Source organism: Ptychodera flava, chromosome 9, assembly GCF_041260155.1.
Source record: "Ptychodera flava strain L36383 chromosome 9, AS_Pfla_20210202, whole genome shotgun sequence".
NCBI lineage: Eukaryota > Metazoa > Hemichordata > Enteropneusta > Ptychoderidae > Ptychodera > Ptychodera flava.
Genome location: NC_091936.1, coordinates 22493780 through 22507168, shown reverse-complemented (window position 1 = coordinate 22507168; position 13389 = coordinate 22493780). Strand labels below are relative to the sequence as shown.

General features: G+C 37.0%; 1 protein-coding gene across 1 annotated transcript in view; it reads right to left on the bottom strand.

Annotated features, from left to right (window-relative positions):
* Nucleotides 1–7444, bottom strand: part of LOC139141225 (degenerin mec-10-like) — a 33397-nt gene extending 25953 nt beyond the window's left edge. The window contains exons 1-4 of the mRNA XM_070710850.1: nucleotides 7422–7444; nucleotides 6233–6674; nucleotides 5249–5390; nucleotides 767–889 (exon numbers count right to left, since the gene is read on the bottom strand). Of these exons, the coding sequence (XP_070566951.1) occupies nucleotides 767–889; nucleotides 5249–5390; nucleotides 6233–6674; nucleotides 7422–7444 (730 nt within the window). The remainder of the gene's footprint in view (nucleotides 1–766; nucleotides 890–5248; nucleotides 5391–6232; nucleotides 6675–7421) is intronic.
* Between the last annotated feature and the right edge of the window lie 5945 nt (nucleotides 7445–13389).

The window sequence follows — 13389 nt, the reverse complement described above, 5'->3', positions numbered from 1 at the left end:
AAACTCGGAACCAAGGCTTTAAAAGTTAAAAAGGAATGGAACGCCACTCTTAAGTTGACAAATAGTCAGTACAATTTAACTAGTGTTTAAGGGAAGTGGTCGTCGGAACTGCGCATGTGCAACTTTTTTGTGTACAAAAAAATGTATTTCATGCACTATATGCATCATGTCAAAATAGATGCGACATTTAAATTTTACGATGTACATTAAGGCAAACATGTATTAACTTTCACGTAGCTAGGATACTGTGTTTATATTGGTCGTACCTAGCGACCTTTGAGCACCGTTCCGACGACCACCGCCCTTTAACTTCGGGTGTTGCTTAGAACATTACGACGTGTACAAATGCAAGGTTAGTAGTAAAGTGGGCAGTATACATCCTTTAAAAGTATCACTGCAAAAAATTATATTGTTTATTTACACCGAACTACGGGTCTTTAGTGGGAGGAGAAGTCGCGACCTTGAGTTACCAGATTGTTCATGGCAGCTCTTAGATCTCGAGCGGTGTGATATTACCAAACCTCATCAGATTTGTGGAGTGCACTACCTCATCTCTTAAATCTGGGACTGAACGAGATTTTCAAATCTTGTGAGATTTGTGGGCTATACTGTCCCCTTAACTATAAAGGTCGACACTCTCTTTGAAATGTCCATAAGTGCAGTGAACAGTTTCAATTAAGTATTTTCTCGCCCTCGTATTGGCATTACTACTTAGTTTAGACGTGTCTGAAGTGTACTGGTGCAGTACAACTAACAGAACACTTACCACATTCGTTCTCGTCCTCACTATCATAACAATCCGCAATTCTGTTACATTTTGAAGTTATTGGAATACAGACTCCATCTAAACTTCCATTCGAGCAACGGAATTGGTCATCTCCACATTCACCTAAAGAATAAACAAAATACGATTTTAAATTTTCTGCGTACTTCTGCTTCCTTTACACGTATTTTTGAAATCGGAAGAGATTGACTTTTTAACAATGGCGCTATACACATTCAAGCTGCAGAATTATAAAAACAGTCACAAATCACAAAGTATGTTTAGAAAAAAGTAATAAGCTGATACTATTATGTCTTGGAAAAAAATTATGAACGCATGATTTGAATTTGCCTTGTTTACATAGTTTGTTAAATTACATGATTGTTAAATAATAAAATTTTATAGAATCGCAGGGTAGTATATTACCGTCTTTGTTCTCATTATTTATGAGTGATCCCTGTGACCAGAAATTTCTACTCACAGACCAATGAGATAACTGACAATTAACGTACAATGGTGAAAGTGATAAAACAGCAAGTGCGTTTTTGATAGATATAAGAAGAAATACACTGCCTAGGAAGGATTCTAAAAACAATGATTTTTGTGCGTGAAATACAATTTAAGTGCTTTGTCAATGGACAAGATTAGATATAACGTTTAATAAATAATCATGAACAGACATTAAATGTTTCATAGTCAAAGTCGAAATGTTCTGCAAGATATTATTCAGCTGACACAGCAACTTTCGTCAGCTTTATTCAATTATTTCTAATTTAATGTGTCTTATATGGAATATTCATTAAAATGCAAATTAGTTATTAGTTTATCTAAATTTACTAAAACGACATTCGATAATACAATAAACATACCAAGTTTTATCAAGTTTGATCGAGTCGATTCAGATATGTACCCCTAATAAGGAAAACTCTTTAAATATGCAAATTAGTAATAAGCTGATCTAAAACGCTGAAGCGACTTCCATGAATGTTATCATAGTATATCCAATATACATAGCAAGTTTCTTCAATTTTGATCAGTCAATTTATACATATACCCTAACAAGAATGTTCGTTTAAGATGCGAATTAGAATTTATACATACACCTCTAATTAGTGATATTACCGCTAATGAGGAATGTTCTTTGATAATGCAAATTAGTAATTAGTTGAAGTAAAAATGCCAAATGCTTCCCTTATATTATATCATAGGAACTCCAATGTACGTAGAAAGTTTTGTCAATTTCAATCAGTCAATTCAGATATATAAAAGTAATTAGGAAGTTTTGTAAATATGCAAATTGGTAATTACCTGCAGTAAAGCAATTTTAATGAATTGTTTCATAATAATCATAATATTGATATTTTTAATGATTCATTCAAGTCTGACATTAGACATGTTATATTTTAATGGCTGTTCTTGTTGATTTGTTTGCTTTGTTTTTTGTCTGTGTGTATCCTACACTTGATTTTAGTTGTGTAAATACTTTTTATTTGGTGCTGGCTTGTTCAGTGTTTTTTTAACCGTTATCTTTTGAGCTTTTGAGGAACCTGTAAAGGGGACTGGATCCTGTAGGATTTCCGAATAAATAAATAAATAAATAAATAAATAAATAAATAAATAAATAAATAAATAAATAAATAAATAAATAAATAATAAATAAATAAATAACTAAATAAATAAATAAATAAATAAATAAATAAATTAAAAAAAAAACGTTAAATGACGTTCATATTGTTATACCACTCCAACTCGATGTAAATAGCAAATTTCGTCAACTTTGATTAAGTCAATTCAGATACATATTTCGAATTAGGAATGTTCGTTAAATATGCAAATTAGCAATTAGCTGATCTTAAATCCTGTACATGGCAAGTTCCGTCAACTTTGTTAAGTCAATCGGATATGCCCCTAATCATGAAAGTTAAACAAAAATGGAAATAAGCAACGAACTTTCATATAACCTCTGAATATATTTCGCATCTGATATGTCCTAGTGTGATTCGCATTTGCGGCAAATTTCATCAAATTTTGTGCAACCTTTCTCAATGTATATCTGATTTTTCCTAAATTATCAATTAAGGAAATAAGCTTATAATATGCAAGCTAATCCAAGAATCAATCGCCAGAGTTCATTCTAACCCTAATAGCCTTTCTTGAGATATAGCACCAACAGACAACAGACAGACACATAGACAGACATTGGTGCCATATTAGCTCAGGTGTATGAACACGTGAACTAAACATACCCGTACCATTAAAGAAAAATAATCACAATACACTAGTATCCTGCTAAAGGGGTTTCAGGTTTGACCTACCATAAACACAATTTTCTTCATCGCTGTTGTCACCATAACAATGTCTGACCCCGTCACAAACCAGAAACTGCTTGATACAATATATTCCACTTGTGCAGGCAAAATCGCCCGAAATACAAGGGCCTGTCAAAGAAAGAAATTAATCAATGGAGCTATCAGTATTTACAATCAGGGGGGGGGGGTTCCAGATCAGTTCGACGGGGCTACAAATAAAACGATTAACACTAAGAAGGCTTACTCAAATAATGATAAATAGACAGGTGATCGCGAAAATTTCCACCTATGCCAATTTTTCGAAGTATTGTCGACGGGCGTTATTCACAAGTTACTACAGCCCCTCCTGACCTCCCTTATTTCATTACTATAACTCTTTAGCTGTTTGGTAATCAAACACTCGTATATGTAATACAGAGACTACGAAAACTGCATCTGTTGTCAAACTGTCCCCATATTTTAGAAATAACGGACGACGCGCTGACCATTAACGTTTATTTATGGGCTAGGGCAAGAGGAAAGCTAAAATTAACTGGCGAGGTTTGCCGAGCCCGTTAATTTTGGCTTTCCTCGAGCCCGCGCCCATAAATAAACGTTAACGGTCGGCGCGGAGTCTGTTATTTCCATTACATTATCAACGAATCCACGAAAACCGTCAAACTTTGCGAAAATTTCCCAAGCGAACGACACCTGGGCCCCAGAACTGAGCAATATGCGACGCACTGTCACGCGCGCTGTAAAAATTTGGCAAATCCGGAGATGTTTTCAGATAAAAAGTATGTCAACTTGGCCCACGAGTGCTCCATTTTATTTTGTGATTGATTATGATTTCGTTTCAGCGGTAAAGTTACGATACTTTGAGTTGTTAATCTTATTATTCATATTCACGGGCATTTAAACAAACCATTACTGTGTATTTGTGGTTAGTCACGTGGTTCAGCTCGACCAACCAAAGTGCGACGGCCAGGGCATGGTAATATAATTTACCATAACCATACAATTCTGCTGCATATCTGAACCTGTTGCTCCACATTAACACGAATGCACTACACACTAAGCTATGTAACAAGAGGGATAATATTAATTTTAAATCACTAAAATTTATTAATTATCCTCGCTTGTCAAATAATATTGCATGAGCTTATAAAATAGTGAAGCAGCGTTATTTGGACATTAGACTGATAGGATCTTGCAAAACAAATCAACGGTAGATATGGACCCCGGTCGTAAGGGCCCTGTCACACCTGGACGATTTAGCCAGCGTATGCCGAGATATCAAAATTTCCTAAAATGCAGGCTAATGATGTATATTTCAATTTTAGGCGTATACATAGCGTATTCATAACATACTCATAGGTTAAAATACGTTTTGGGTACACTAGACAATTATCTTGACGCATTTCGACTTATGAGTAATTTACAAGTAACGTGCATGTGTGAACGTGTGTCAACGAGCGCACAACATACCTACAACTTATGGCCCGCTTGTGCGGGACGTATGAGCCATACGCTGACATACGTCGAAAAGCTTCGTGCATGCACAAAATACCAGCGTGCTTCAGCGTGCCCTTTACTTATACAAAACTTACCCAGAACGTATTCGACGTACGCCAGGCGTATTCGCCAAATTATTCATACGTTGGCATACGCTGGCTAAATCGTCAAGGTGTGACAAGGCCATAAATAATGGCGGCTTCATAGTGATAACTATTGTTTCATATGTGCAGTTGCTATCGGAGATTACGTAGTATCTGTAATACACATTCACCTTAACAGTGGATGGCAGCTTTTCATGCTCAAACAGATGTTTTCTCCTCAAAAGCTAGCAAATCTACAAATCACTTCTTGTCAACATAGATAGATGCAAAAATACACACATGTTACACATACATGGAGCACACACACACACACACTGTAACACACACATATATACATATATGCATGTATGACATACATACATACATACATACATACATACATACATACATACATACATACATACATACATACATACATACGTATGTACACTTACTTTCGCTTACATGATTACGCTCTATTCACACTAGTTACGGTACCTCAATTGCAGTACATTTATCAGATATAAGCGTATAATAATCGTCATTACATGTATTTGGTTTTTCAGACAAAAATCAGAAAAAAAAATAATCATACATACTGTAATATGGCAATGTGATCGAATCATCGACGACCAGCATATCTCTGTGTGGTGATTCAGCAATTGCAGATCTTCTAAGCTTGTTCGTATTGCAAACTGTCACGCTTGGAAATTCGGGCGACGATTCGGTGACATCTTTCAGCTAAACAACAAATAAAGAAATAAATAGATAAATAGATAAACAAATAAATAAATAAATGACCCATAAAAAGTGTAAAGGGCACAAAATTGTCTGATATACAATGGCTTACAGTGCAAATTTAATAAACCTACGCCTGTAATCAGGAAATTACTTCTGTACCCCTATAAATGCATTAAATTTGCATTCATTACTGCACCGAATATTCTCATTTTAACCGCTATCGCCATTGTTCCACACATACATGCATATCTTTAGAAAATTGTCATACTCTTTTGGAATAATATGGGCTGAGTTTCCGACAGCTGCAGCTGACTCTGCAACAGTTTTTTTAATTTCTCTTTCCCCTCTATCCCATTGTAATCTACCAACTTCTCAGATATGAAATCAAGATCCGATAAAAAAATGAAAGATTAACTCAAACTTTTAAATTTAATTTATAAACAAAAACAAATATGAAAACGCACCGAAAATTACAATTGAAATGAACTGAAAATTTATCAATTTTGAAACCAGAATGAAAATCTTAAAGAAAATTGAAACAGCCATTAATTTGACTTTGAAAGGAAAAAAATCATAAATTATAAATAACAATGAATATGAAAAACGAAAATGAATTTACCTTTTGAAAAGAAATGAAAACAATAAGGAAAAATAAAGCCTAATCGAAATCAAAATAAAGTTAATAATGAAAACGAGCGTGAAAGTAACGATGGGAATGCAATTTAAAACAACTAAAAGAAATATAAAAGTTGAAAGAATTGTAATTTTAAGATCTGTGTTGTGACTATCAACAACGAGATTTTATGAGCCTCCTCGGTTGGCGTGGTGTTGTTTTTACTGACCTTATTGGTCACTTCGTATTGACGGTAGTGTGCGACGAGAAGGGATGACTGCACGATGAAAGCTATCATGGCACCGCAGAATATCAGCGACCATACCAGCCTTCCAGTCAGACTCGTCGCCTTGGCAACCCGCGAGAGCCCGTGGGCGGTTGTTCCAAGCATGAACTCTTTCATGAGATTGGAAAATCCCATGCTTGCGATGACGTCCTTGGCAACTACGAGCGACGGACGACCTCCTGCAGTGTTCAAGTTCCGCCTCACTGGAGCTGTGAAGGAAGTCTGGCTTGGACTTCTACGATTTGAAGGGTAGGGGTCAACGTTTGGTAGAGCTTTATTCGAGCTGCTTTCTTCGCGACATCGACTTCTGCCGTCCAGTGTACTTTCCAATACTTGAAATGGATGTTGTTGATATGCTTCAGCATTGAAGATTAGGTCATTGTCGCTGAGAATAACCAAAGAAAGATAACTCTTGATGTTTTTGCAACATTGAACAATTATAGAAATTATTAGCAACATTGTGACTCAAACCTTCAAAGATTTACCATTTGAGTTACCGATGATTTATAATCGACAGTTTCCTCAAAACGTAAATGGTTATCGGCAGGGTCATGTAGACAGTCATGCTAACTTACAATGTCAACGTAGCAAAATTTGGTTGTGAGTATTGCAAGTTTATACCTGAACGAAGTTATTGAATGTCCTATGCAACCCATTTGACAGCGATTTTGTCATTTGCTATGGTACAGCGTGCTTGTTTACAAGTGTACAAGTTCGCTCCCTTGAACAATGAGTAACACATACTGTAGTTCAGACAGTAAGGCTGAGTTGGCACACGCCTCAGAAAAGGAGACGGGAGAATTTAAGTAAACCGTTTAATAACACGCATGGGTACCTGAATAGATGTTGTCATTGAATAGGATTGACTTGAACAGACACTCTGTTACATTAGGTACTCTAGCTTTGTAATTGTAGTTTGAAGAAATACGCTTTACCAAAAGCTCCAATAACTCTTCCATTTTAATAAAGATGGTGACATTAGTCTCCCAAGCACAAGTTTCATCGTACGTCTGTATGTCAGCAATTCTGAATATGTCACAATAACCTTGACATGTTGTTGTACGGACATTTACAATCTTGACAATAATGTAGGAAAATGTAATCTATAAATTGAAGATAATGCGTTACCAACCCAGCCTCATTTAAATAGTCCATGCTTACAGATTTGGAATATTGAATGTGTTCAGATCTTTTCAGGAGTGACACGGAAATCTCAATGTAAGGTTCTCTTAGGTTTATGGTTTATCAGGCCACCCATTACAATGTTGTCAAACGAAACCTACTGGAAACGTTACTGGCCTTCTAAAATATTGTCTGAAGACAGCGCCCGTTCAATGCAAGTTTCACGCAAAAGCATTCCCTGTGAAACAACTAATTTCATTTAGAATCAAGTTTTGAGCAAAACATTGAGAATTCAACTGCTGGCGTTCTGTTGGCATTGTAGCCAAGACACAAACAGTATCTTCTACAAATTAATCATTTTTTCGATCCTGCAAAATATCTTGTCAAAATTAAGTTCTTTGCCAGACTGTGCCTACAAACTAGAAATATGTCTGTGATTCTTCAGCCGGTCTTCAGTCGATATTAATGACCCAATATTCACTTCCCATGTCATAAACTTGATTGTCAAAACTCTTCAACAGGCAAGTACTCACATACATACATCGCAAAATGCGGATTAATGCGTTAAACATTAAACTTAATACCCCTTGGCCAGGGAACAATGTCATTATCCTAGACAATAGAAAAAAACCACTTCGATCACATGATAGGTCATGGCACTGATAATTGCCTATACATTTTTTGTTGCTTCCCCTAAGTAACCAATGTAATGGAGGGATGCCTTCCGGTTTCAAAATATCACTAAACTTGACGTTATAACACAAGTAATATTTTTGATCAATAAACAAAACATTGTACGCTAAAGATCAGAAAAAAGGAAAAACTTGATCATGTATTCATTTCTGATTTTAGCTAGAGTTGATGATTTGAGAGAACTTGTTTTAGAATATCATGAATTTTTTTTAAATATAGGCAAATCAATCCCTATGAAGGAGTGACTGTAACTTTGGTTATGACATTTGGCCAATATTACCAATGATGCTATAGAAACAAAACATTTTCGCACCCATGTCCTACATACACACATTTAATAAAGTCTTTGGCATTAAGCTTGGGCACCGAGATCGCTATGAGGCATTTAATTTTGCGATGTTATCCTTTCATTCGGAAAAAAACTCTGGGCACACCTTGTCGAAATACAAGGGCAGGTCGAAAACCGGCCGAGCTATGAGTGCGCACCCGCTGACATTGATATGCCAGTTGAGTGGCTTTAAGTATAATACCCTTGGGCTTTCTAATTTTTTCGACAAATAAACTGAAATTATTGCCCAGGGTAAAATGCAATGTTATTGTATGCATTTGAATTCTAGTCCGCTCCCAAATTAATTTGTCCACAATAACAATGCAATTTACACAAGTACACAAGCCATGCGAGAAAGATAAGAGACTGTAGTCGACATTGGACAAAATCTTAGAACTTATTTGGGGATCTCCCCCACCGCCCCGAGGTGTTTGTCAATGCAGCCTTATTGAACTTTTCTTTTTTAAGGGTGGATATTAAGCCGAGCGGTTTGACTGTGATGTCTGTGCTAGGTTACTCGGTGCCGTACGTTGAGAGTTCTAAACCAACCGAGAAATTTGCTGAAAGTTTAAGTTTTCATACACTATTTATACCTCCTCGTTTGCGAAATTGTATGTGTTCTGTGGAGGCAAAATTCTACACAACAATATAATGTAAAAATGTTACTGTGATTATTAGTTCCAGAGACCAGCTCTGGAACTGTTAGTTTTTGCTCACTTTCCTTCTTTCTTTCTTTCTTTCTTTCTTTCTTTCTTTCTTTCTCTATTTCCGGTTTTACTACCATAGAACATGCTATACACAAATTTTACCTTAATTACCCAGAATGCATTGCGACACGCTTATGACGTCATCGCTCAGCTCGGACGGGTTTTACGGGCATTTCTTGTTTGTTTATTTATTATTTTTTATTTGGCATTGCTCAACTATCATATTGCGTTCAGTTATTAATAATTCTAGCTTTATTTCGCTTTGTTTTTTGTTGCTTTTTGATTTTATTTTTCTCTAAATACTCGCCGTACGTGGCGCTATACTGTTTCGCCCGAATGCTCATGAAACAACATGGCCGCGTATCGATCGCCTCGCTCGCACAGAGACAGAAAAGTAGCCTTTTCCTAAGTTTACAAGCGCGGCTGGGCACATCGTGTACCTAGGCGAGGTGGGTGTGCTCGAAAACGATGATCAATGCAAAATTTGGACTCAAAATCGGCTGTTTTGGCGGAGAAACTGCCCGCCGTATTTCTGAGGAGCCACCAGCGGTTTTTCCTATATCAGTCTGCGGGGCTGTGGTGGGAGGCCGTTTAACGCCGGTAACACACAGCCCTGCCATGCAGAGCTAGGCATTCATAGTGAACGTACTGTCTGTCATGCACCGGCATGCGTTGGCTGCACGTAAAAGCAACTCAACTTTCCAAGATCAAATGGTCAGTATCTTGTGAAAACAGCGACATAGCAATGAAAATTGTTTTAGTCTGTGCTTTTAATCAAATGAAAATGCATGTGGCTCAATTTCAACGGCCTAGGTCCGATGTTTCCTCTCGTCTGATCATCGTCGTAAATGACACGCCTCTTTACGGCAACAACTCAGCGCTACCCGTCAAGCGATTGATTTTTGCGTAGGTCAGCGGAGCGAAAATTATTGCTCTGGCTCGCGAGAATGTCGTCTGATAAACATTTCCGTGCGTCGTCGCCCCCGTATGTATCTGTTGCGTTTTTACCGTACATGTAGGCATTTGTAATCTGTGTACTGTAATTCCCCGGACTGCCTTGCTTTTAGTTGTATTATGGTGTTTACTGCTATCAGCCCTGAATATTAAAATCCAAAGCACTCTTTCATTCTGCACCTATCTTTGTCACACATTCTCTTGTTTCTTCCGCTGCTCTGGTCTCTGGAACTTCGCTTTTGCTTTGGGCAAATGCTTTCTAGTCTTGTATTGTATTTGCAAAGTCGTCAAGAATGTATCTGACAGTGTAATATTTTCCGCTTTTATACATTTAAGATGCTGACTTATATTCCAGCTGATCTAGATCATTTTCTTATGGATATGGGAGAGAGCAGTACCAATAAGTAGTACACCTTTTCCTCTGTCTGACTTTATTTCATAAACATGACGATCCGTTTGTATTTTCCTGTTCCATACCATCAGCCTCTTGCAATGTATTATTCAGTTGAATGAAATTTGTCCCTTCTATTTAATAACAAAACACCCTAACGAAATACACGTACATCTGATATTTTGAGACACGTGAGCTGTAATAGTAATTGTGATTTTAAAGGTGTTTATCTGGAAGTCTACACTAGTGTGACGATGTCTGCTTTATTTTTATCATCTAATTTTTTGTCCAAACAACGAGCGGCCTACAAAATGCTCCCAAATACATTTATGATGTTGCTTTGAATCTATTCTTTGCTTAAGAGTTTGATATTTAAAAAAAGCATAATATCGTATGAGACGACTGTGAATAAGCTTGTTTGTGAGGTACCACTTTAATTGAAAAGAACCTCTTCCTAATAGATTCATTAATGAATTCTATTCCATTTTGTGGCAGAGGCTACCACTCCCGATCATTTCGTAAAATTGTTGGATTTATATGCGTTTGCGCCTGTGAACAAAACATTCTCAATACAAAATAGTGCAACAATGTTGTTCAAACTATTACTTATCGTGTCAGTTTGTACTTGTAACATTTGTAGGGTCTCAAATTCATTTTTTATTTCAAGGGGACGCAGAATAATACTATGTCATGCAAATGCAATATTTCTTCAACCTTTTGTTCTTCAGAGATATTAGCAGATATTGTTGTCCTTTGAGAAACTATCCCAGTGTCGCAGACACCATTGTATAGAGGTGTATTGATTGAAATAACATTGCATATTTTTCTATTTGGCAAATGCGATGAAGTTAATAAATTTTCATACGTTCTGCTGTTTGAAAGGCAAGCAAAAAACATTTTAAGTAATTAAATTATTGTTTATCTTATTCCCGAGTTTAAAGACAAAGAAGACCACATGGGATAGGTGATAACCACGCTGTTTACCTTGATGATTACAGTGCTGTGCCCCTGTGATAAGTATGATGGTTGCATTAGATGAATTGTTTTGCCTTTGATATTCCAGGGCTTACCGCCTTCGTCTATCTTTTCACAACTTCAGCTATTATCACCAATGCTATGACCCCACTCGTATTCGTGTCCATCACTATCTGCACGAAGAGACCCAAGGCATTAATTCTCCTGCGCTTTACATCTCCTCCGGCACATCCCTGAGACAGATGTAATGTACAGACCCAAAGAAGTCCAAAAGAAGATCTCCAACTTTCCTAGCTGTGCCGCTTTTTCCTCTCAGGGTGGCTGTTAAACCCTCTCGGCCCCTCCATCAGCTGGCTCAGCTTTGTTTGTTATTTACAAGTATATTTCACCTGTCCATCGATGTCTGCTATCTAGCACATGCTAAACATATCATCACCGTGGGGTTTAATGTGTCGCATATAATAACATCTGGCACACAAATATACATGGCTGATAAAAAACCTCTTGTCTTATATAAAACGATACAGCATGAGGGATAAAGGTCATATCGACTAATAATTGGACATAGGGTATTGTGTTACAAGCTACTGCCTTTGATATTCGACCAAGATTAATTTGTCGGAAAAGGCAAATAGCACATAAATTACATAGTGAAGGACACAATCTAAACAGCTCCAGAAAAATTCGCATATCTCCGCCACGCGATGTTGGTCCGCTAGTTCTTAAAACCTTTACTAGGGAACTAAATTACAGGCTTCGTAACCGATAACTTTGTTCCTGTCCTTAGCATATGCAAGCTTCATCAGTGACAATATATCCGAGTCAATATCCCATAGATAAATCAGAAAAAGCCTATAGACCACTGTAACAGGGGTTTTGAGTCAAACTTGCAGTTTTGTTTCTCCCCTTTTCTTTTTTGTTAAAAATATAAATAATGCATGTCTGTACAAATCAGTCGAAAATAAGCGTCACAATACAACTATATATAGGAGTAACTACTACCACCACCACCATCATCATCACCATCATTACTATTTCTATCATCATCATTGTCACCATCACCACACTAAAACTTAATCTTGAGGGATCACAACATCAGGCACTATCATTCAACCTCAAAGAGCGTATTCCTTAGATATTTAACATTTACAATGTTTTAGAAGATGTAACATACCTATGAATAAAATTCTGTAAAAAAGCAACGAACTAAGATTAATGATCATTTTCGGAACCTCTCCTGACAATTTGTTCCAAATTTACCAGAAAAACAAACTAGTTTTATAAAGATTTGTGTTTTGTTTCCTCTAAATTATAGCAATACGCGAGATCACCACTTCATTTTTGGGATGTTCTCATGAGTAATGAACAAGCACACCTTTTTTTAAAGTTGCAAACATAACAGTTTAACCAGCATGTCTCCTATTCGGCGACGGTCCTAATGGAAGACAAACCAGCCTATGTAAACTTTCTACGATAAGGTAAAGGAATGATTAAGCATCGCTAATCGACGTGATAACCTGCAGCGCCGGCAAGACCTCCCCCCCCCCAAAAAAAACCCAGATAAACACAAATTTTAACGTTCACTCACGTTTCTCTTTGTCCATCCAAGCCTTCGTTTAGATCGCCCCGTATCCGGTTACCATGGCATGAAGTGATCCCTTGCCTTCTGCTGCACATATTATGAGCGGGTTTAGCAAAAACGATGAGTGCAGCCGTCTTTGTAAAGTCACTTCAATGCTGTCCAACAAGTCATGGCGTGACACTTTCATAGTGTGCGCATTGTACCTTAATATTGCGACAACATTTACATAGTAACGCGCAACACAATGCTTGAAATCGTCAGATAATAATTTCCGCGGTTTGACAGTTGATAACAGTGTATCTTATTATTGTTGTGACGTTTTTTGAGCAAACTATCAACTTTTACGGT